This window comes from Ceratotherium simum, chromosome 33 (assembly GCF_057802395.1).
Source record: "Ceratotherium simum simum isolate JZ-2026a chromosome 33, ASM5780239v1, whole genome shotgun sequence".
In the NCBI taxonomy this organism is placed as follows: Eukaryota; Metazoa; Chordata; class Mammalia; order Perissodactyla; family Rhinocerotidae; genus Ceratotherium; species Ceratotherium simum.
In genome coordinates, this window is record NC_141932.1 from 16,662,548 (window position 1) to 16,686,948 (window position 24,401).

At 53.5% G+C, this 24,401-nt stretch overlaps 1 protein-coding gene across 4 annotated transcripts in view; it reads right to left on the reverse strand.

The window, feature by feature from the left end:
• Positions 1–1,557: 1,557 nt before the first annotated feature.
• Positions 1,558–24,401, reverse strand: part of MARK4 (microtubule affinity regulating kinase 4) — a 28,741-nt gene continuing 5,897 nt past the window's right edge. The window contains exons 3-18 of one of the 4 annotated variants that reach the window (XM_087421562.1): positions 23,232–23,285; positions 23,090–23,138; positions 22,317–22,382; positions 22,165–22,235; positions 21,015–21,071; positions 18,551–18,787; positions 14,927–15,046; positions 14,410–14,509; positions 12,941–13,050; positions 12,682–12,841; positions 10,026–10,243; positions 7,552–7,655; positions 5,058–5,336; positions 4,829–4,908; positions 3,816–3,860; positions 2,337–2,553 (exon numbers count right to left, since the gene is read on the reverse strand). In XM_087421562.1, coding sequence (XP_087277688.1) covers positions 2,489–2,553; positions 3,816–3,860; positions 4,829–4,908; positions 5,058–5,336; positions 7,552–7,655; positions 10,026–10,243; positions 12,682–12,841; positions 12,941–13,050; positions 14,410–14,509; positions 14,927–15,046; positions 18,551–18,787; positions 21,015–21,071; positions 22,165–22,235; positions 22,317–22,382; positions 23,090–23,138; positions 23,232–23,285 — 1,815 coding nt within the window. In that variant the 3' untranslated portion in view covers positions 2,337–2,488. Of the gene's footprint in view, positions 2,554–3,815; positions 3,861–4,828; positions 4,909–5,057; positions 5,337–7,551; positions 7,656–10,025; positions 10,244–12,681; positions 12,842–12,940; positions 13,051–14,409; positions 14,510–14,926; positions 15,047–18,550; positions 18,788–21,014; positions 21,072–22,164; positions 22,236–22,316; positions 22,383–23,089; positions 23,286–24,401 lie in introns of all 4 variants that reach the window. The other 3 variants (XM_087421560.1, XM_087421561.1, XM_087421559.1) reach the window with 3 other exon arrangements.

Below are 24,401 nucleotides of genomic sequence, written 5' to 3' on the forward strand. Positions count from 1 at the left end.
CATACCAGCCCTGTCCACTCTAGATCATCACTGTGGATGTGCTGACTCTTCCACTGGACTGTGAGCCCCGGAAGGGCAGGCCTGGGGCTGTCTTGGTCACCACCGTGTCCCCAGCACAGGCTGGGCATGGAGGAAGCCCCCAGAGATTGAGATTTCAAGACAGGGTGGAATAGCAGTGATTGACGTGGCCAACACCCACGCCTCCCACACCTCCTTTTTCTGCGCTCTCAACTATAAACACCTCTTTCAGCACATCCCTATTCTGGCCTCACTCATAAGACAGGAATGCGGTTCTGCCCCATGAAGAACACAAGACAAGTGTCGACCCTACCTGCTCCAAATGGGCAACTGAGTTTTGTCTAGGCTTTTTCCCTGCATACAACCCTCCCTGGCTCCCCAGTGCCCTCGGATGAAAGCCCAGCTTGCTCACTTTGGCCCACAAGGTCCCGGGGAACAAGCCCTGCCCTCCTGTACTGCATGGCCCCTCCAATGCTTAAGTTGATTAAACTCCCATTTCCCTTCCCCTGCTCACACCTTGCCTCTCCTTTGGGGACCCCTCTCTAAGTCCAGCTCTAGGTACAGGCCTGGCCACTCCAGAGTCACACCGGCTGGTTCAGGGACGATCACATGACTTCTCTGGGCCAATGAGAGTCTGTCTTGGGACTTTTGCTGGAAGTCGGCAATAAAGAACTTTCTGCTGCAGCAACTAAGCTGGAGGGATGACAGCTTGGAACTGCTGGGGGTCATCTTTGCCATCAGGGAGTGCCTACTGTAAGAAACTACCAGAATGAAACTCACACTGAAAAAAGCAGAGGCGAGATGGCCTGCTGCCTAGATCCAGCCATACCTGAAGTCAGGCACCCTTGGACTATTAAATAACATAAGCAAACAAATACATTTTTGCTTAAGAGTAGATGGATTATTAGTCCTAATACAGCATTTCTCTTGCTAAATCTCCACCCACCCCCAATATAGCAGCCACACTGAAATTACCCAGAGTTCTCTGAAGATAAACCATGCTCTCCCAGCCTTTTGCCCAAGGCACACCCAACACTCGGTCAACTCCTATTCAACCTTCAAAGCCCAACTCCGGCATCAGTTCCACCAGAATGCCTTCCCCAAGCCCCCCTTTCTTTTCTGGGCTCCACAAAGCAATGGTTTCTTTAGTGCTTGTGTCAGAACCCATGTCCCCCACAGACAGGGGATCCTGTGTCTCCGTGTCCAGCACTGGGCCCGACATGGAGTAGGCACCGGTCAATGACTGTTTATTGAATAAATGTGCTACTGGAGTAAGAAGTGGTTCAGAGTCCGGTATACCGTGGGTGGGCGTGTGAGTGGATGAATGGGGTCCGATATGGGAACTGGGGCCTCGTGGATGAGGCCAAGTTCTGTCCTGCCCTCTCCCACGGTCATCCTTGACCCTCACACCCCTCTGCTCCCATTCTGCAGATGAGAACGCCGAGGCTCCGAAGGGAGAACCCACTGGCCCAAGGTCACACACCTCCTCTTCATCTCGCTTGTAGGGGAGGGCAGGGAAGGAAAACCCCGGGGTCAGCGTGAGGGAGGGGGACTCTCCTAAGTTTATTGGGCAACAGGCTGCAGGTGAGGGGGCCGACAGGAGGAGGGTGGGGGTGTAATAACTTAAAAACCGGAGGTGACAGCGGCAGCTCCTCGAGAGATCTCTGCAGAGGGGAGGGGTGGGGGTATTTACAAGGATTTGTACAAAGTGCCCCGCGCCAGCCTGCGGCAGGAAGGGGGGTTCGAGCACGAGGGGAGGGGGACGGGAAGGAATCTGCCTCTCGGACCCCCACGCCCAGCCCCCCCAATTCTCCAGTCTTTAGGCTCAGCAACTCTTCCTGCCCCTGCCCAAGGCCTAATTCTTGAGCTGTCGGGAGGAATGGAAGAGTTTCCTCAGTTTCCCTTTCTGCCCCGGCCCTGCCCCCAAAGTCTCCTCAGGTGCCCCATGGCGGGGCGAGGGGGGACAGGACCGGCTGGAGGCTCCAGGAAGGTGCCAGCTCCCCCTGCTAAGTCCCCTCGCTCTTCTCTCCTGCCCAGCGGCCCCGGAGAACAGCCGAGGGGACAATCTCGGCCCCCAAATCGAATCCAGGGAAACTCAGGTGATGACAAAACGAGAGCGCCCTCCCCGACCCCTCTCCCTCCTGCGGAAGTGAAGGGGACGAGGCAGAGGAAGGGGAGGGGACCCGGGCCGCGGCGGCTCAGAGCTCGAGGTCGTTGGAGATGCGGGTGACGAGGGTGCGGAAGGCCAGGGCGGTGCCCGCCACGCGGCGGAAGAGGACCCCCCGCAGGCCCGGCCGGGGCAGCTGGCAGACCTCCACTTCGAAGTGGGACAGGGGCTCGGGCCCGCCCGCACCCCCGTGCAGGCAGGCCAGCAGGAACGGCTGGGGCTGGCGGCAGCGGCAGCGGGCGGCCGCGGTGGCCTGGCGCAGAGCCGCCATCAGGGCCTCGGGCGGGCGCGAGCTGGTCAGCTTCACACTCCAGGGGAATCGGAGCAGCCGGGGGGCGGTTTCCGCTTGATCCCAAGGTAGATGGCAACTGAGGGGGGGGAGATCAGGGTCAAAGGTGGGAGAGAAGAGGACGGTAACCCGTCTCCCCCTCTCACCCCAGTGACCGAGTATCAGCTGGACAGCTGGCTGCTCAGCTGGAAACTACATTTCCCAGCCTCCCTTGCGGCCAGGCGTGGCCGTGTCTCCAAATTCCAGGATGTGAGTGGAGGTGACATGCGCAACTCCACACCCATCACCTCCTTGAGCTGGACTCGGCTGCAGCGTGAGCCAGCTTCCACTGTGAAGATGACCACAGGGCTCTAAAGGACGGGGATCCAACAACGTGGCTCCCTGAGTGACCTCAGGGAACAGAGTGGGCCTGCCTGCCAGGACTGGCCACGTGGTGCGTGTGAGAGAAATTTACTGCCGTGTGTAGGTTGGGGTCTCTGCTCCGATCTTGTTTCCTAAGTAACACATCCTCCTGGTAACAATCACCTTTTTTGGAGGACCAGCCCTCCCCACTCCAGACCACGGGTTTTCACCTAGAAGCAGTACTGTCCCCCAATGGGGTGTCTGGAAATTTCTGGGGGCTTTTTGATTGCCACAATGTGTCGGGATGGGAGCACCGCTGGCATTATTATGTTGGAGGGGAGGGATAGGAGACGATACATGTTCTTCAGCGTGTGAACGGCCCTGCACAACAAATAAATGTCCCGCCTAAACTACCAAAGGTGTCCCTCTTGAATGGGATCGCAGATTGAGTTTTTCTGGTTTAGGTGGGGCCAACTCTGCTCTCAGCTCCCAGGGTGAGCACATGACTCTGTTCTGGCCAAGGAGCGCATTCCACCTCCTCTGTGATTGGTTCAAGGCTGAGCACATGACCAGCTCTGACCAATCAGAGTCCTCCAGCCCTCTGACTACAGGCATTGGTTTAGGTATGGACACCTGACCCAGTTGCAGTCAATGAGAGTCAGTCCTGGGACTTCGTTGGATTTGCTGGGGAGGCTGTTTATTTCCACTGGGGTCTCTACACAGCGCTACCTGCTTTTGTAAATAAGGTTTTATTGGAACATAGTCATGCCCATTTGTTTTTGTATTGAATATGGCTGCTTTTGTGCTAATGGTTGAGCTGAATAGGGGTGACAGAGATTGTCCTGCCCAGGCATGGGGGTGGAAATGAGGGGAATCAGTGGGAGGAGGGCTAAGACGAGCAGAGGGGGGAATGAGGGGAGGTGCTGAGACAAGTGGGGTCCAACTCAGGGGAAGGGGAAGGGGCTGGTGTGGCAGTCAGGGGCAGGCACAAACACTCACCTTGTGACCTCAGGTCCCCCGATTCTCTCAGGTTCGTCTGTGACCCTAGGGGAAGGGAGGGGGCAGTGTCTAATCTGGACATGGGGAGCCCCTCCCCCAACCCACTGCTTCCAGGACTCTGGGCAGCCCTGCCTCAGCCCCGGTCCCTCCCCACTGGCTGGAGCTGGACTGGGGAGGGCCGGAAGTTGAGATCTGAGCTCTCTCTCCACGCCCAGAAGGGGCGCCCATTGTGAAATGGTTAGTGCAGGTCACAGGAAAGATATGGAAGAATTTGGAAGACAAAAGAGAAAGGGGGTGGGCAGAAACACAAACACCTACATACAGAAAGACGTGGACACACACACACACACACCCCTCCCTCCTTCAGGCTTTGCTTCAATGACACCTCCTTAGTGGACCATCCCATTTAAAATTGCGTCCTCCCTCTCCACACCCCGACCCCCCTTCCCTGTCTATTTCTCTCCTTAGTACTTGTCACTATCTGATAGTCTATATATCTTATTTATTTATTGTTTACTGTCTGGGTCTCCTAGTAGAATGTCGGCTCTGCCTGGGCAGGGATTTTACACATTTTGTTCATGCACTACTCCAGAGCCCCGGATGGCACCAGGCACACAGTAGGTGCTCAGTGAATAATAATAGCAAACATTTATAAAGCATTTTCCAAGGTGACATTCTGAGCTCAGTCCATATATCACCTCATTTAGCCCGCACGACAACCCTATGAGGAAGGTACTGTTATTACCATCCCCATTTTACAGAAGAGGAAAGTGAGGCCCAGAGAGGTTGAGTCACTTGCTCAAGGGCACTCAGCGGAGCTGGGGTCTGAAGCTCAAGAGTCCGGCTCCAGAGGCTGGATAATTGTTTATCAAAGGAGTGAGTAAATGAACGACATCCCACATACAGAACCCCTCCCCGCTCCCAGAGCCCCCGTCCCCCCATGCCTGCACACACAGATGGGACATGCAGACAGGGAGGCAGAGCCAGGGAGAGTAGAGGGGGCCGGGACTTACTGATCTTGGATCCCTGGGGCAGAGAGGCGCCCGAAACACAGCGGTTAGAGTTCTGGCGTTTAGAGGGATCGAGGGTAACCCTGCAGCGTGAGGAGGGAGGTGAAGGGTGACAGAGGAGGAGGAAGAGAAAGAGATGTGGGGGCACAGGAGGCAGAGCAGAGGAGAAGACAGGTTAGGCCCCATCAGCCCCCCATCCCACTCCCCACACCCCATGTCCCATGAGGCTCACCTTCGGGTCAGTTTGGAGGTTAGCTTGGTGAAGAGGTTGGTGGTGGGGCGGGGCCGCCCGGTGGGCAGGGGCGTGGCCTCGTGGGCCAGCGTGGGAGAGGCGGGGGGCCCATTCTGCACGCCCCCACCTCCCCCGCCCCCTGCCCGCCTGTCCCGGACCTGGCCACCGTGGAAGGTACTGCGGATGGTGGAGCCGCGGGCCAGGCGGCTCCGCTCCCCCGATGGGGGAGCCAGGCTGTGACTGGAGGGGGAGGCGGGGGGCACCCGTGGGGTACCCGAGCTGTGGGCAGAGACGGACAAGTCAGAGTGGGGCCTCGAGGCAGGTCAAGGCCCCAGTCCCTCTGATTCTTCACTGTCCTATCCTGAGACCAGACCTCAACCAACCTAGAGCTCAGAGACAGGGCTGCCAGGTACGGTTGTGCGGGCTGTGTACTAGACAACCCTAGTATTATTTTACCAACTTCTCTCCCCTCTTAAGTCACCCCTCCTCCAAACTGTCCTTTCTTCAAACTCTACGCCCTCCCAATTGTCCCCATCCCAACTCTCCTCTCTCCAAACTCAGCAATAAATAGATTCAAATACATTTTTGGATGAATCTCTTAACTATTTGCCATCCAAATCTCAGGACCAAATCAACTCTGCAAACACTTTGCTATCTGAACTTTCGTTATTCAAATTCAGAAAAGGAATAGATGTGAACGTCAAGGGTACCTATCTTCATTATGACAATTTTTCGACACGTGAAAATAAAGAGGAAGAGACTTTCTTCCTAACTTTCTCAAGATGCTCTGTGGACAGTGGTAGCTCCACTGTCCCAAGACCCTCCTCCAACCCCTCTGGCCCTTCCAGTCCTGACAATAGGGGCCAGACCTCCAATTTCTATTCTTTCAGCCACCCCAGGACCATCCTGGATCTCAAAGAGGGAACCTTGACTGTGTCAGATGCCTCCACCTCTCCCCCAGAATCCATCATCCTTGTTTTACTCTTAGTAACCAAACCTCTAAGAGCATGAGCACTGCACATTGCCATCCAGCCAGAGACTACACTTCCCAGCCTGCTTTGCAGCTAGGGGTGGTCATGTGACTATGTTCTAGCCAATGGGATACAAACAGAAGTGCTTTGTACCATTTCTGGGTCATGCCTCTAAAAAGAAGGCAGTTTGCACTCCACTCTCCTTCCACCCCTCTTGCTGGTTGGGAAATGGTGGCATCTGACGTAGCAGCCTCAGACTCAGAGCTGGAGCCTCATGCTGAGATTGGCAGAATCAACCTGGGCCCTTGGAGGACCCCACCTGCCTACCTCTGGCTGGTTACATCACAGAGGACTAAACCTCCAACCCATTGAAGCCACTGTACCTGGGGTCTCTTTGTTACAGCAGCTGAGTCTATAATCCAACTATACACCATCTCTTGACCGGAACTGGAAGGCCATGCCTTACAGCAGTTACAAATACAGATTCTGGAGTCAGTCTGGGAATCTTTGCTCCTTATCAGCTGTGTGGCCTTGGGCAAGTTACTTAACCTCTCTGTGCCTCCTTTCCTCAGCTGTAAAATGGAGACACCACGATCTACCTCACAGAGCTGTCAGGGGCATTCAACCAGCCAATATACAGAGGCCTGGCACATGATAACTGCTTGATGAATGTCAGCTATTACTATTTTTATTTAATAACCACAAAAAAAGCTCTTAGGCATGGAATGCCTACAATGTGTCAGATCCTGTGCCAGGTACAGGACACACTTGATCTCCACTGGGTCCCTCTAAGGGGGCCCGGAGGCAGAGAACCTCAGCCCCATCTTACAGAGGCGGAAACAGAGGCTCAGAGACTTGTCGAAGGTAATCCTGCTAGCTGAGCGCAGAGGCAAGATTTGGAACCCAGAGCTGAATAGCCACAGATTCCCTGTCTCCATCACTCCATCTCTCTGCCTCCCTTTATCAGGTGTCTCCCAGAGTGCACCTCGGCATCACGCCCTACAGTCCTGGCAGGTGGGTGTGGCATTATCCAGAAGCCCGCCCCCCTCCTGGACTTGAACTGTGCTATGAACTAATTCCTTCTCTTTTTAGGCTCCAGCCCGTCTGCACTGGTTTCCCTCACTTCCCAGCTGACAGAGACCGAAGAGACTCAAGCAAAGAAGTTTGAAAACCAGCCAACCAGAGGATGCTGAAGCTGTGCCATTCTGGGGCTTCTCTCAAGTTCTAAAAATGGATCATTCAAAAAAAAAAATCAACTCAGGTTCCCAAGGCTGGTGGGTGGAGAACAGGGCAGACTGGTTTCCTGGTGTTGATGACTAATTAATTAAGGGGGGAGGATTTCCAGGGGCATCTGGGAGGGGGAGGATGTGGGTAGATTCTGGCAAGAGCAGGGCAGACACATACACGCCCCAGTCCCCCCCACGGCACCCCTCCCCAGTGTCTATCGTCTTAGATCAAGGGGGGCCCTGCTCACCTACACCCTGCTCCCCACCCCGCCCCCCACTGCTGCCTCCTCTCTGTACCTGTTCTCTTTGCCATTTGGCAACAGCGATGGACGCTCAGCCCCCGGCCGTTCTGTGCAGACGTAGGTGTTCCTGCGGGTCATCATGCTGGGTGGGAGGTTGTTCTGCAGGAGAAATGTGAGGAGGGGAGTGAGGGGGCGAAGGGACACCCCTAACTCCCCCTTTTTACGCTCTCTGGCCTCCCTCATTATGAATGAGGCAGTGGCCTGCGTGTGAACCGAGAGTGAGCAGCCCTCCGGGCCATGGGGCCCAACGGTGTGGCCCATTAATGGGCCATCTCAACAATGTCAGCTGAGTCACAGGAGGCCACGGGAGCTGAGAGGAGAGCGGGTCATGGAAGGCTTCCAGGAGGCAGCCTTGTCCCCCTCTCCTCTCCCAGCTCTACCCCACTTTGGTACAGTTTAGCCACATCACACTTTTTTTTTTTTTTTTTTTTGCCGAGAAAGATTCACCCTGAGCTAACATCTGTGCTAATCTTCCTCTATTTTGTATGTGGGTTGCCGCCACAGCATGGCTGATGAGTGGTGTAGGTCCGTGCCCAGGAATCGAACCCAGGCCGCCGAAGCAGAGGGTGCCAAACTTAACCACTAGACCATGGGGCCAGCCCCCAAACTTTGTCTAACATACTCATTCATGCCACATTTTGTCTCTCCTCTTAGCCTTTGCACATGCTGTCTCATCCTACCTCCCTCCTCTGTATCTTTCAGGTGTCAGTTCATCATATACCCCACTCTCCGTCCCAGGCTGAGTCAGGGACCTCCTCTGGGCTCTCCACTGCAGCCTAGATCATTTGCATTGTCAGTGTCTGTTCACATATACGTCCCCACCCCGGACTGGACTGGGAGCCCTCTGAGGACAGGGAACGTCACACCAGGATTATGTCGCCTCATAAAATATGCTGGGAAGTGGTCCCTCTTTTTCTATCCTCTGGAAGTTTGTCTAAAATCGGTAATACATCTTCTTTCACTATTTGCAAGAATTCCACCAGTTAGAGCTACCTGGGCCTGGAATTTTCTTTACAGGCAAGTTTTAAATTTTGGAGTCAATTTAACAAGAGTATAAGACTGTTCAGGTTTTCTATTTCTTCTCGTGTCAGTTTTGGTAAACTGTGTTTTTAAAGACATCTGTCCATTTTATCAAAGTTGTCAAATTTATTGGCATAAAATCATTCCTAATACCTTCTTACTTGCTTTTTCTGTCAGAACATAGTTCTCGTTTTCATTTCTGATATTAGTAATTTGTGTTTGCTGTCTGTTTTTCTTCATCAGTTTTGCTAGGGGTCCACTGATGTTACTCATCTTTTCAAGAACCGGCTTTTGGCTTTGTCAATTTTCTCTAGAATACATCTGTTTTCTCCTTTATTGACTTTTTTTATTATTTCCTTCCTTCTACTTCTTTTGGGGCTCATTTGCTGTTCCTCTTCTAGCTTCTCAAGGTGTGGGTTTATTTTAACAATAACAATAGCTCTCATTCATGGAGTGCTTACTGAGCCAGACACTCTGTGAAGTACTTTATGTACAAGACCTCACAAGACCCTCACAACAACCCAAGTTCTCTGATGAGCCCATTTCACAGGATGCAACATTGAAGCTCAGAGAGGTGAAGTCACTTGCTCAAGGTCACACAGCTCATCAATGTAATCAAACTCACACTCTTCTCTGTGGCTGCAGAGTCCTGATCACTTTCCTGTACCTTGCCTCGACCCTTGTCTCCCGATGTTAAGGCTATTTTGGTTCCATCAACCTCCCATTCTAGAGAGCTGCAGAAGCAGGAAAGCCAAAGACTACATTTCCCAGACTCTGCAGCTCAGGGTCTGCACATACATGGCTTCTGCCAATCTTTGCATTCATGAAGATTTGGAAGGTGGAGATGGGGTGGCAGGCACCTTCCTGTGCCCTTTGACTTCTGCTCACACAGGCAAGGTCACGAGATGAGGGTCTTTGCTTCAGCGGGGTCCCTGTGCCTGTTCTCCCAGCCTCTGGGCGTCAAGGGGCTCTGCTGGTGGAGGATGGAGTCTCTGAGTCTTGGACGGCAGCCGTGACCACGTGTTCTTGAATTTCACGGTGCTGGAGGTGGCCTCAGGGTGGCAGCTCCCTTGGTGGGTGAGTTCTGCTGTGTCGACGTGTCATTCCTGTGGGTCTTGTGTGCTGTCTGCTCCTCCGGTGCTCCCTACAATTCTGTAAGCGCCTAATTCCCTGTATTAAATCCTTCCTGCTAAAGCAAGTACAGTCCTTCCTTCCGACATGATGCTAACTTATACACTAGCATCAGGTAGAAGTTCAGGCAAACAGACAGCACTCAATAAATGTCTGTCGAATGAATGAATGAACGGCTGTAGCAAGGGGTCCTGCGTGCTGGTCTGGGGAACATGACGGGGAACAGCAGGGTGTGAAAAATGTGAACCAGGTGGCGTCTGCAGGTCGGGCCACGGGTGGTGGCACCCCCAGCCCGGCCCCCGCACCCCGGCCACTCACAGGGGTGCTCGTGCTGTCCTTCCGCCGCTCTGGGATCTCTGCCTTGTTGGGGTTGTGGGCGCTGCTGACCATGGGGCTGGAGGGGGGCAGCCCTCGGCTCCCGCTGCCCGCTGCGCTGCAGCTCGCCTTCCGGCCTGGGAGGCGCTCCTCCTTCAGCTCCGTCTCCCCCGTGCTGGTCGGGCTGCGCTTGGGGTGCAGGGGGGCGGGGGATGGGCCACCTGGTGGAGGGAGGGGACAGTGAGGGCTGGCATCACCTGGAAAAGCCAGGACCTACTCTGGGTGATCCTCAGGACCTTAGAATTCCTCGCACAGGCTATGATCTCTGCATAGGCCGTTCTGACTATATCTGTGCAAATGACACACACACATACGCTGACCCAGAAACTCCACATAAATGACACGATGCACGGACAGGTTATTCATTGCGTCATTCTTTTTTTTAGGCCAAAAGATTGGGAACAGCCTAAATGCCCGTTAATAAGGGAACAGCTTAATAAATCAAGATATTTCCACATGATGGAATACTACGCAGCTATAAAAAATAACGAGGAAGGTCCTTATGTACCAATATGGAATGATCATCAAGCTAGACTGTAAAGCAGAAAAGGCAAGGTGTGAGGCCTATGGTGTGCTGTATAAAAATGGGGATAATGTATATCTATATGTATCTATTTATCTGCATTATTTGTTTATATATGAATACCTCCAATAGATTATCATTTGTATTAAAAGTGGAGAACATTTTCTTTAAAATATATTAATATAAGAATATTATATTTATGTATCTTTATATATCTCTTTTCTTTTTCTCTTTCTCCTTTTCACATCTATCTCTTTATATATTTATGTACAAATAAAATCTCTCCAAAAGAATCCATATAAAACCAGTAACAGTGCCTGCGTCCAAGGAGAGCTGGTGGCTGGGAGAAATGTGTAGGACGGAGACTTTTTTACTGTCTACCTTCTTCCCTATCAAATTTTAAGGACATGACTGTATTAGTTTCAAAAACAAATCTGGTCCTTTAGAATATCTTTGGAATTTACGGTCTTAGAACCAGGGGGTTAAATGTGTAGAACTTCAAACAGTCAGAACTTCTGTGTGTGAAATTCTCAGGAAACCTAATGCTTGAAAGTCCCAGAACCACAATAGGCTGAGAGCTCTACAAGGACTGACAGGGGGCCCATCAACAATCCTTCACCCCAGAACCCCTGGGACCTAGACAGTTTCCATGTGGGCATTTAAAAGGTTACCATGTTCTAACCACAGGATGTTGGAGTCCCAAGCTTCTTAGGGACTTGAAGTCCCACCCTTGAGTAAGAACTCTACCCCTGCAGAGAAGTGGGGCTGCAAAAACAACAGAGAGCTGGAAACACTCTGGCAATTCCTCACAACGTTAAACAGAGTTATCAAGTGACCCTGCGATTGCACTCCTAGGTAAATGCCCAAGAGAAATGAAAACATACGCTCACACAAAAACCCGTACAGACATGTTCACAGCAGCACTATTCACAATAGCCAAGATGGAAACAACCCAAATATCCATCAGCTGATGAACGGATAAACAGCCGGTATATCCATGTGTATTCACACAATGGAATATTACTTGGCAATGAAAAGGAATCAAGGACTGGTCCAGGCCACAACATGGATAGACTTTGAAAACATGCTAAGCAAAAGAAGCCAGACACAAAAGGCCACATGGTGCATGATTCTATTTATATGAAATGTCCAGAATAGGAAAATCTATAGAGACAGAAAATAGACTAGTAATTGTCAGGGGCTGGGGGTTAGGGTGGATGGGGGATTGGGGGTCAATGGCTAAGGGTTGTGTAGTTTCTTTCTGGGGTCTTGAAAATGTTCTAAAGTTGACTGTGGTGATGGATGCACAGCTCTGTAAATATACCAACACCACTGAGCTGTACACTTTAAATGGGTGAATTGTATGGTATGTGAATGATATCTCAATAAAAAACAGTGCAGAGGATTAATATTTGATGAAGGTGTAGGTAAGAGACCTCTTGGAAGTTTCCACGCCTAATTTGTGGTGGTGGTGACGGTGTCTATTTATTTTCTGCAGGTGATGAGATATCTGTCAGTTGCAGAACGTGGAGTACAATTAGGCGTCTGCCCAGCCCCTTTCCACTAGTAAGGGCCTCCCCTCATCTCAGTGTGGAGGAGAGGCCAGAGGGCAAGCTCTCAGCACGCACTTTGTACAACGTGTCCTCCTGCATCCTCGTCGAAATGGATTAATCCCAACTGGACCCTGCTATCAGAGTTCCATCCCCGACAAATGGACCAAAGAGATTCCAGCTGCCATTTGGGCTGGTCTCTAAAACTGAGATGGAAGGAGCTGAGAGATTGGGAAAAAGATCAGGTGAGATAAGTAAGAGAGAAAGGAAAAAACCAGACAGGCAGAGAGGAAGCAAGACACAAGAGTGTCTGCTCTGGGTCTGGCTGCCTTTCCAGTTTCTAATCCCTTCCTGAGCCTGGCTGGCTCCAAGTCCCACGCAATGCCCCTGCTCCTTTATAAGAAATTCCTCCCTTTACTGCAGTTGGCTTGAGCGGGTTTCTGTTGCTTGCAGCCTGAGAACCCTGACGTGACGCAGGGGCACTGGGGCCGGAGACGGCATGTGAGGGCGTGGGGCGGGTACTCACAGAAGTCGCTGTGCCTGCGCTGGCGGTGGTAGGTGGAGGAGGAACTCCGCTGCCCTTTGCTGTGGCTGGTGCCTTTGCTGGAGGCTGTTCCGTTGGTGGTGTCGCTGGGCGCCCGCACCCGTGCCAGGGCCAGCCCCGGGGTGCCCCGGTCCCCACCCTCCTGCGGGAAGATGACAGACGAGGAGCCTCAGCCCCTGTCCCTGAAGTCCCTGAAGTCCCTCCACCCCGGGCATCCCGAATGCCCCTGGCGCCCTCTGACCTCAGTCTTCCTGCCCAGCAGGAGGTAGGTGGCGGTCACTTCGTTGTACTTCTGGCTTGTCAAGGCCTCTCTGATTTCTTCCCGTGTGTAGCCCATACCCACCATCACCTCTGGGAGAGGGGCATGGAAAGGAGGGTCAGTCTCCCCAGACCCTTCCCTTCCATTCGTTTCTGCGTCACATAGCTCTTTGGCCTGTCCAGTATCCATTCGCCCTTCTGCCAGCAGCACCCTCATTTTCCTGGGAAGAACATTCTTTCCTTGCTCCCATCACCTGGCTGACTCCTGCCTGCTCTGAGCCCAAAGGGCAGGCATATAACCCAGGTCTGACCCATCAGAGTGTTCCATCCCCAAGGCCACACTGATTGGTTCAGAGCAGGCATATGACCCACATCTGGCCAATCAGAACACTTCATACCCAAAGCCACACTGATTGCCTCAGGGAGGGCATATGACCCACTTCTGGCCAATCAGAGTGTTCCATCCCCAAGGCCAAACTGATTGGTTCAGGGGTAGCCAATGGGCACCAGCCTAGGGCTTCTATTGGAACATTAGGAAAGTGGCCTATCTTTCTGATGGTGTCCAGGCCACTAGGATATGCTGTTGCCAGCTTGCTCCTCGGGGGCGAGCTGCTTGGGAAAGAAGCCACCACTGAGAAGATTACCAACAACTGACTCTGAGCACCTGGATCCAGCTGTGCCTGAAGGCCAACATACCCTGGCCTTTTTAGTTATGTGATGAATAAGTTATCAGTATTAAATTAAACCACATGAAACTGCTGGTACTGACAATTTTTGAGCTATAAAAATGACAATTTCACATGGTTCAATTTATTATTATTATCTGGTTTAAGCCAGATCAGCTTGGGTTTTGTTATTTGCAACCACAAAGTCCTGATTAATGCAGCCAGCTCTGATAGTGGCCTCAGTCTCCTCAGCTGTAGAATGGAGGGTGAGTGGATGGCTCCTAAGGGGCACTTCCAAGGCTAATGAATGCCTTAGGGGTCAAGAGTTTGTGGGTTCCAGGATGGAAGGAGGGGGACCATAGGCGTGGTGAGTGAGGCATGTGTCAAGGTGGGGGTTTCCCCAAACACACAGATTACTGATGGCTTGTGAGCAAACTCTTCTAGAAGTGACCTACGATTTCTTTTCGTGTCTTAGTAGTCAAACCTAACACACATCACCACTTATTACACATCCAATATAAGCGCTTGATGTAGATGAACTCATTTAATATTCATAACCCCAGGAGACAGCTTCTACGATTATCCCATTTTATAGATCAGGAAATAGAAGCCCAGAGAGGGGAAGCCAGTTGCCCAAGGCCACACAGCTAGAAAGCAGCAGCACAAGGATTGGAGCCTGGACTTCTCCGCTCTCCCTAATCGCCTCACAAATTTCTCTGCTGCACTAACCAGAGGGGTAGGCGCTGGGAAGCTCCCACCCCCAGCTCTGTGGCCCCCCAACCCTCACCGATTCGCTTGGTGTCCCCGAAGTCCTCCTCAGGCTCCGTGTAAGGCTTCAGCTCCTCACCCTCATAGCCGATGTTGATCCATTTGTCTTTCATGATTTGCTGAAGGAACCAGGAGCAGGACAGGCAAGGGAGACGGGTGTCAAAGAAACTGAAAAAAATACAGCTCACCACCTCCCAGGTAGGCCCCCAAGTGGGGCCATCTACCCTGTTCCCCACCTCCAAGGCCTAATACCCCAGAGTCCAGGGCTTCTGAACTAGCACCTCCTCGTCCCCCGGCCCCCGCCCCCCCTTAGCCGGAGCCTCCCAGTGCCAACCTCCCTCCTCCGCATCATCTGGGGCCCCGCCACCTTGTGATTACCCTGGGAACGCATTAGCTAATTACGGGCATGGCCGGGAGTGGGCGAGGCTGGTGGGGGCGGCATCGGGACAGGCCCGGGAGGCTGTTCCCGTGCTGCCTGTCTCCCCCACCTTCCAGGCAGGTGGGCACAGGGCAGGAAGAGCGGGGCTGGGGCTTACCTCGAGAGTACAGCGTTTAGCTGGGTTCAGCACCAAAAATCTCCGCAGGATGCTCTCACAGTCTGTCGACATGTAGAAAGGGACCCGGTACTTCCCTCTGAGGACTCGCTCCCGCAGCTCCTGCAGGGACGGGGTTACTGGGGGCGGGGTCTCTCACACACACACACACACACACACACACACACACACACACACACACTCTCTCTCTCTCACTCATCTTTTTCTCAACCCCCCACAGAAGCGACAGGAGCTCCAAGTCTCAGCCCCGACAAGGTGGGCAGGACCCCACTGCTCTCTCCCGACCTCAGTTTCCCATCTGTAAAATGGGAACACTGTATTAGATGCAGCAACTAAAAAAATTTTTTTCTTTTAAAGCTCCGTAACTTCATTCAGAGGAAATCTTCCAGAGAAAGTGACTTCTGTGAGCCAGATAAGAGGGGAGGCGGGCCGGTGAGTCAGCCTCTGGGGCCCCGTCACTTCCTTATCTGGAACCACGGATCACGCCCACCTCCCAGGCCAGGGTGTGAGTGAGTTTGTAGAAATAAATGCCACACGTGTCAGGCCCAGAGCAAGTGCTATTTACACATCAGGTTCACAAAAGAGGATGGAGGGGTTCCAGCCCACCCCTCTCCCACCCCCGGAACTCCCTCCTCCCCTAGACAGGGCGCCTTTCCAAATGGCTATGGGGCCCTGGCAGTCTCAAAGGACAAGTGCTGATTTATATGCTGACTTTTTTTTTTTTTTTTGCTGAGGAAGATTGGCCTTGAGCTAACACCTGTGCCCATCTTTCTCTATTTTGTATGTGGGTCATCACCATAGCATGGCTGACGAGTGCTATAGGTCGTGCCCAGGATCTGAACCTGTGAACCCAGGCTGCCGAAGCAGAGCACACGGAACTTAACCACTACGTTACCGGGCTCGGCCCTGACCATTTATTTTAGGTGACTTTTACAAGGGGCCCAGCCGAGGCTGTGAAAGAGAAAATAAATTCCACGCTCCATGGCATGGCAGACCAGGGAGAGCCCATTCCATCCCAGATGAAGGACTCAGGAGACAGAAAATGGAGGGGGTGATGAATGGGGAGATGGGGGGTGTCTCTTGGGGTGGAGCCCTGTGCCGGGGACCGGGCTGGGAGCTCCCTTCTGGGACATTCTCCTAAAAGGGCTGGAAGAGGCATGCGCCTGGGGAGCTTCTCGGGTCTGCAGACCATCACCGCCGGAGGGTCGTGAATATTGAATACTGACAAGCGTCACTTTCAGAGCACTCAGCCTGAGCCGGGCAGCCGTCTTTACGCACATTACATCTGCCTTCACAATGCGTTATGATGCCCATTTTCCAGATGAGAAAACTGAGGCCCAGAGGTTAAGTCACCCGTCCTGGGATTGTGTGGCCAGGAAGTGGCAGGGCTAGGGTTCGAAACCAGGCGGTCGGGCTCCAGAGGCTGTGCTGTGTAACCACAGTACCACACCGCCTGTCACGTGATGGCGAGCAGCAACCAGCGGGCCGCTGCCAGCACCTCCCGAGTGGCTCCCGAGTGTGACGCCCTGGCCAGACGCTAAGTCCTGGTGAAGGGCTTTTCACACCCAGTCTGGCTGTAAGTGGATACTCTTTATGTCCCCACCTACAGGTGGGGAAACTGAGGCTCAGAAGGGACTTGTCCAAGGTCACTCAGCAAGGAAATGACAGAACCAGGATCTGTCTCCAGCTGTGTGTCTCCTTCGCCCAGCAAGCCCTGGGGCGCCTGATGGGGAAACCAGGACACGAGGAGGTGACAGGGCCTGGGGCAGGCGTGATGCCAGCCTGGCCCTTTGAAAAGGTCTCTTGGTTTCATGCTAGGGGCTCCAAAAGATTCTTCTGTGACAGTGAGCACTTTGCACACCTGGTCTCGAGGACTCGCTGCTGTGAGGTTGGTACTTTATGGTCCTTAGTGAGGAGAGGGGGAGACTGAGGCTCAGAGGGCCGGCCGAGGCCCCTGGCAAGAAGGGGGTCCCTCCTCGTCATCGCTCAGGTCTCCGCTCTGATGGCCTGTGCTCAGCAGGGACTTCCCTGACCTCCTGAACGCTCCTCACAGGCCACGTGGAACAGGACTGAGCATTTCTCTGCGGAGTTCCCAACCAAGATGCACCAGGGGACTCCAATCACGAGGAACCACCGGGCAACCCACACTGAGGGCGGTCCTGCCACACGACTGGCCTGACCCCGCCCACAATGCCGTGTCACGGGAGACCCAGAAAACCCGTTGCAGAAGAGAAGGGGCTAAAGAGACAGGATGACAGAATGCAATGCAGGGTTCTGTGTGGATGCTGGAGCCAGAGAAAAAACAGCCCCCAAGGATATTCTTGGGACATCTGATGAAATCTGAGCATATGGACCAGGGCTGAGAGAGGCCAGGATTGCATCGATGCTGAATGCCCGAGTGTGATCGTGGACAGGAAAATGCCCCGTCTCAGGAGGCACATGCTGTATGCAGCCTTTAGGGATAAGAGAACATCGTATCTGCAACTAACTCTGGAATATTCCATCACTAACGATGATGACAACGATACCATGTGCATACACAGTCAGATAGGACAAATGGGTCAAAGGCTAGCAATTGGTGCATCTCTTGAAAGCTACCACGGGTTCGTCCTACTCTTGCAACTTTTTTGCAGACTGGCAACGTTTCCGAATAAAAAGTTCAAGGGAAAAAAACACGCAACACTACCACTCACCTCAGGCTTTCCACCTGCTGCTGGAATGTTGGCCCACGAGGGCAGGAATTTTTTTTTAAGCGCACAATTTAACGGTTTTTAGTGCATTCATGGAGTTGTGCAACCATCACCACAATCAACTTGAGAACTTTTTTTTTTGCTGAGGAAGATTCGCCTGTTTTTTTGCTTGAGGAAGATTGGCCCTGAGCTAATATCTGTGCCCATCTTCTGCTATTTTTTTGTATGTGGGTCGCCGTCACAGCATGGCTGGCAAATGGAGTAGGTCTGTGCCCGGGATCTGAATTTGTAAACCTGGGCCACCGATGTGGAGCTCGCAGAACTTTAACCACTCGGCCACGGGGCCAGGCCCCTAAAAACATTTTCATCACCCCAAAAGAAACTCTGATCTCAAACTCCCCCAACTTCCTCTAGACTTGGGCAACCACTAGTCTGCTTTCTGTCAACACGGATTTGCCTCTTCTGGACATTTCTTATTAATGGAATCATACAACCGGCGGCCTCTTATGACCGGCTTTTCCCACTTAGCGTGTTTTCGAGGGTCGACTATGTGCAGAACATTTGAAGGCAGGGTTGTTGCCTCTCTGGTCCTCTGCAAAATCTAAAACTCCCAGACCCATCGACGGTGGGCCAAAAATACATATGAGTGAATGAGTGAGCGAGCCAGGATTTGAACTCAAGCCTGACAGCTGCACAGCCTGTGCCCTGAACCCCGACACAGTGTGGTCCACTTGGGCTGCCGCACGGCCGTGGGGACCTGGGTCCTCCCTGACCCCCATCCTGCCGTGTGACCGCAGGCCAGCCCCGCCCCTCCGGCCCCCTGCAGAGGAGGTGTGCGGGGGCTGGGGGCCTGGTTGTGGGGTTGCAGAGACCCTCCCGGGGAGAGTGAGACCCCCACGCCGGCCCCGCCTGGCACCTTGAGGTTGTGCCCGTCGAAGGGCAGGGAGCCGCTGACAAGGGTGTAGAGGATGACACCGAGGCTCCAAATGTCCACCTCGGGACCGTCGTACTTCTTGCCCTGGAACAGCTCCGGGGCGGCGTACGGCGGGCTCCCGCAGAACGTGTCCAGCTTGGAGCCCAGCGTGAACTCGTTGCTGAAGCCGAAGTCAGCGATCTTGATGTTGGCCTCGGCGTCCAGCAGGAGGTTCTCGGCCTGCGGGGAAGGGACAGGGCAGAGGGTGGGCACGCGTGGCGGACGGGAACACAGCCTCCAGAGCTGGCCTGCCTGGACCAACTGTGGCCCTGTCCCTACTCTCGGTGTGACTTTGAGCAGTGACCTTATCCCTCTAGGCCTCGGGTTCCTCATCCACAGAATGGGGACAACCACGTCCCTACCTCACGGTGCTGTCTGAGAATTAAATGAGTTAATCCACGTGAGAGGCCTGGAACATTTATACCCAGTAAGCGCTATATAACCTTAGCTACTATTATCCCATGTGGTCTGCAGAGGGGTCCTCAGGCAATCTCTTGCCTCTCTCTGAGCCTCAGTTTACCCAGCAGAAAAGAAAAAAAGAGGACTGCTAAGACTGACAACAATGAAAACAGGAATTTTATCTAATACTTACTATGCACCTACTATGCGCTGGGCTGCGTGGACTATCATTTATAAGAGCGGCTGCATAATGTAGGGTTAAGAGTACAGATTCTGGAAGAATCCCAGCTTCGAATCCCAGCTCCACCACCCACTCGCTGTGTGACTTTTGGTGGGTTACCAGCCCTCCCTGTGCCTCAGTTTCCCTATGTGTAAACTGAGGGTCATCACGGCACCTGCCTCATAGGCAGTCGTGGGGATAAACGTCAAGTGCCCAGCACAGTGAGGGGACAGAGTCAGCACTCAGTAAATGCCTCCTATTGTTATGAGGTTTGGTCTGCTTTTAGTGGCATGTGTTCTTGTAAGAGCCACTTCACAGACGAGGAAACTGAGGTTCAGGGGGGCCACCTCGTTGGAATCCAAAAGAAGACTGGCCTCCCCACGGCCTGAGCGTGGAAGGAGGTTCCAGCATCCTGCATTGTCCAGCTTTCTGACTACAAATTGGCACACCACCCGCCTTTCAAAATGTCGCCCATGTCTGGACCATGCCACCCTGGCCCTTCCCTAGCCAGGCCTCCAGCATCTCTGGCTCCCTCCTGGTCTCCCTACCTCCTGGTGCATTTCGTACCAACCTTCCCCACCTCTGACCCAACAGGGGGACAGACCCACAAGATACACACTCCAGAGAGATCTCCCCCAAAACTCAATGTGATGGCATCTTGCTCAGGGGTGACATTCCCCTTTCTGGCATCTGAAGCTTCACAATCTAGCCACAACCCCACATCTGGGTCGGTCCCGGTGGCTGGTCCCCCTGGTGAACTAATCAGATCCTGAAATCCCTTTTAGCCACTTCCAGGACCCCCCACCAGGGGGCGTGCCTCCTCTGATAGATCTTCACCATCTAGGACACCGACCACCCCCCTTTCAGGGCACTCAGAGCCCCTAAAAGGCCTCCTCGTATGGTTAGCACAGAGACAAGGGAGTATCTGGAAACTTCTACAGCAATTTGACAGTAGGAATTTGAGGTTTTTTTGAATCTAATAACTTAAAAAATTGGGCTTGTATCTTATACATCTTTTTTTCATTTCATTGCCACTGTACTTTACAAAAGCACCTGTCCATGAGGGAGGGGGAATGGAAGGCACTAAAACACACCTGGGCCTCCACTACAGACGCCTTGAGAAGACCTTCCTTAGCGCACAGGGCCTGGCATGTGGTAGGTGCTCAAGAAATGAGAGTCAGGACAACTCACCAGAGCCATACAAACATCTCTCTCTGGTCTAAGACAGGAGGTCCTGAGATGGGCGGGGGGTCTCTCCAGTGGGAGGTGTGGAGCGGGGACCCGGGGACACAGAGCGCCTCGAGGGGCTGCCCCACCTCAGCTCCAGCCGGCAGCAGGGTCCAGGCCAGCAGAGTCCCCTCCCCGCCCAGCGCTGGCCTCGGGGGTTCAAGTTCTAAGACGCCCAGTGATCCTAAGACCCTGAGGCAAGGTGACTCAGGGCTCTATAACCTCGACTCTCAAGGATCCTGAATGTCCTACAGTCTGCGAGATGGCCAGGCTCCGAGAGGGAGGAGCTCTTTATCGCGCCCCGGTGTCCTTGTCTGGCACACAAGGGACTGTCCAGGGCCGTCCTGGGACACTGTTTCTTTCTCCTTTGTTCCCTCCTCCTATCTCCACCCCCCTCCCCTCCCCCATCCTCTGGCCTTGTTTTTGCCACAAAAGCTTGAGAACAAGTCAAGGGGCTCTGGACGCTGAGGGAGGAGCACGGGGCAGGCAGGGGATGTGCTGGAGGGTAGAGGGACCCCAGGGGACTGCAGACAAGCAGGGGGAGGGGGGTGGGGGGCTCACCTTCAGGTCCCTGTGGACAATGTTCTTCTGGTGACAGTAGTGCACAGCCGATACAATCTGGGGAGAGGGGGAAGGTCAGTTACTTGCGGCCCCCAAGCCCCTTAGCAACCCTGTGACCCACTCACAACTGAGGCCCCGGGGCCCAGGCCTCCCCCAGGCACAGGCCAAGATGCTGGGCCTCCCACCCCGATTCAGTCCCAGCAGGAAACGCTGTCAGGCACCCAGACTTGAGAACACCCTCCAGCAGGGACGTCAGAGCCAAGACATCAGGACCAGCCCCCTCCCGACTTTCACATCTGGAAACACACGAGAACATCGCACACCAGTAGATAGACGTGCAGCCCCAGCACACCAGGGCTTAAGCCTCCCACCCAGCACCGCGGCGTCAGGCAGCTGAACAGTCCTGGACCGACACCCTCACACCTGCACGTCCTTTTACATGTGTGGGCACCCTCACTGCCACACACCCGGACATCCACGCACCTTCTCCCCCACCTAGACATCCTCACACCATACAGTCTCTTGTCCACCAACCTATATACCCACACGGAGGCCCCTCCTGCCCGCTTACACACCTGGGCTTCCTCACTGCCACACAGCTGAAACCACATGCCGTTGCCCACACACCTGGGCGCCCACACACCTGGACGCCCACACACTGCATGCCCTCTTACCCACAAACACATACACACACCTGGGCCCTCCTCACCCATACACCCGGGTGGCCATACACACTTCTGTCCACACATCTACACACTTAGACAGCCGGGCACCCACATACCCATTCCCCACATGTCTCCTCACCCACACTCCTACACTCACCCACCTCAGCACCCTGGCACCAGCTCCTCTTAGTCACACGCCTACACCCTGGCACACTCTCACACCCACACATCCGACACCTGCACACCCGGGCACCTTCCTGCCTAGCCCTCTCGCCCCCCGGCTGGCACCTGCCCACCTCCATCTGGATCTCACACCCGGGCATTTGCACACCCATGGACACCCCAACTCTCCACTCCCCACCCCCACCAGATGTAAGCCACACCCCCAGGTCACTGGCCCCACGCCTAGCCATCAGACCTTCCTCCCCGGGGACACCGGGGACACGGGCGCCCCTCCCAGCCTCACCCACAGCCGTGACCCTGACCTGTCGGAACTTGGCTCGAGCTTCCTTCTCCTTCATGCGGCCGTGCGACACGAGGTAGTCAAACACTTCTCCTGCAGGGCAGAGGCCAAGCGGGGTCAGGGTGGGGCGTGGAGATGCAGGGGGCGGGCAGGGCGGCGGGGGCTGGGGCTCACCAGCACTTGCATACTCCATCACCAAGTAGAGCGTCTTCTCGGTCTCGATCACCTCAAAGAGCTTCACTGTAAGGACCAAGGGGTGGGGCGCCGGTTACGCGGGGAGAGCCCCTCACCCTCCACCCGCACTCAGTAACAATGTGGATGCACCGACCGTGACACCCCTACTCAAGAACGCTCAATGGCTCCCTACGGCCGGCAAGATTTTCCAAACTGCCCGGCCCCACTTTTCCACTTTCTCACAAGAATGTCAGCTCTATGAGGCCAAGGATTTGTGTCTGCTTCCTCACCACTGCCTCCCTAGTGTCTGGCACACAGCAAACACTCAGTAAGTATTTACTGAGTCCACAAACAAATGGATGAATAAATGCTGCGGCCACATCTGGACCAGGCTAAATCCTGCTCCTCTGGGTAAAGATCCCTCTCTCCCCTCTCTGCCTAATGATAATGACAGTGACAACGGATGCTGCTGATGACAATAATCAGACCAGCTTCCGTAGCTCTGAACTGTTTTGCATGCAGTATGCACGATCTTATCCAATCCTCACATGACCTTGAAGTAAGCCCTCTTATCACCCTGCTCCAGAGGAGGAGACTGAGGCTCAGAGACGTTAAGGGACTTGCCCAAGGTCACACAGCCAGTGAGCACCGATACTACTAAAAGAAAACAGGGCTTTCTAACTATTATAACTGCTAGTTCTCCCTTCCCCTGACTCTCTCCTTTCCCAAGTGCCCTGGCCGGTAGCCTGAGTCCACTCCCTTCCCCTCTTCACCGATGTTGGGGTGGTTTAGTCCCTTCATGATGCGGACTTCTCGGAACAGCTGGAAGAAAGAAAGAGAAAGATGCGGGTGGGTGGTTTCGAGGACCCTCTTCCCAACCTCGCCCCTACCCTGCTTCCTCTCCCTGCGCCTCACCTTCTGCAGGCTGCTGGGGTTCAACTGCGTTTTGTCGATGATCTTGATGGCGACCTGGAGGTGGCAGATGGAAGAGGGGGGAAATGCCATGGTCCCACAGGCCCTCCAGCTGGGAGAGGTCCCCCATCTCAGATCACTCTGGGATGTCCTTCCTTTGCCCACTCTCACGGAAAGCCCTCCACCTGGGCCATTCCTAGTGGCTGGGGGCTCTGGGCCTCAGGACCTTTGCACATACTGTTGCCACCGTGTCCCTTACTTCTACAGGGAAACATCCCCTATTCCACAGTGGAGCCTGGGTGGGGCTGCTGCAGGGGCCTGTGTGAGTGTGTGTGAGGGTGACCGAGAACTTGAGGGGGCCCCTTTGTGGGGACATCTCAGGCCATTCACCCATCACATCTTTGTTTTGAAAGTACTACTTGCGGAATAATAAATAATAACCGTAGCTAACATTTACAGCAGTCACATGTGCAAGACCCTGATCTGTGTGCTTTACAATCGAGAACTCTTTCACCCCTCACAACAACTCAGTAAGGGCTAGGATTATCCTCATTTCACAAATTGGGAAACTGAGGCACGGAGCCATTTGGTCACTTGGCCAAGGTCACATGGCTGGTAAGTTTGTGGCCTGGGATTTGAACATATGCAGCCTGACAGAGTCACCTCTTAAACACTTAAAACTTAAAAAATATATAGTTTTGAAACAGCTGAGGTCTTTTTTGAAAAATCAGAATGTTATTGAACTTTCCCTACACTTGTAGTTTTTATTTTGAATTACACACTGGGGTTAGAGCACTGTAAGTTTTTCAGTAGTGAGGGGCCTTTAAAAGTCCTAATCAGCTCTAAGTCTATAGTTTTCCCAAAGGGTTTTGGGGCCACCTCAAATCACCCCCAGATCCACGGGTTACAGAATTCTTCCCCTGTGAGGCCCTATTTCCTCAGAAGCTGGTCCTCCCGGAAACCCCTGGAATCATGTTCAAGTTCCACATAAGGGGAATGACGTGTTCTCTGTAGGGGAGAGGGTCCCTTAGCTTTCCCCATATTCTCACCAATGGGTTTTTAATTTTGTCAAGAACTCTTTCTGCCAGTATTGAGATGATCATATGGTTTCTCTCCTTGAATCTGTGAACGTGGCGAAGGATGTGAATAAATTGTCAATTTGAAAAGAACTGT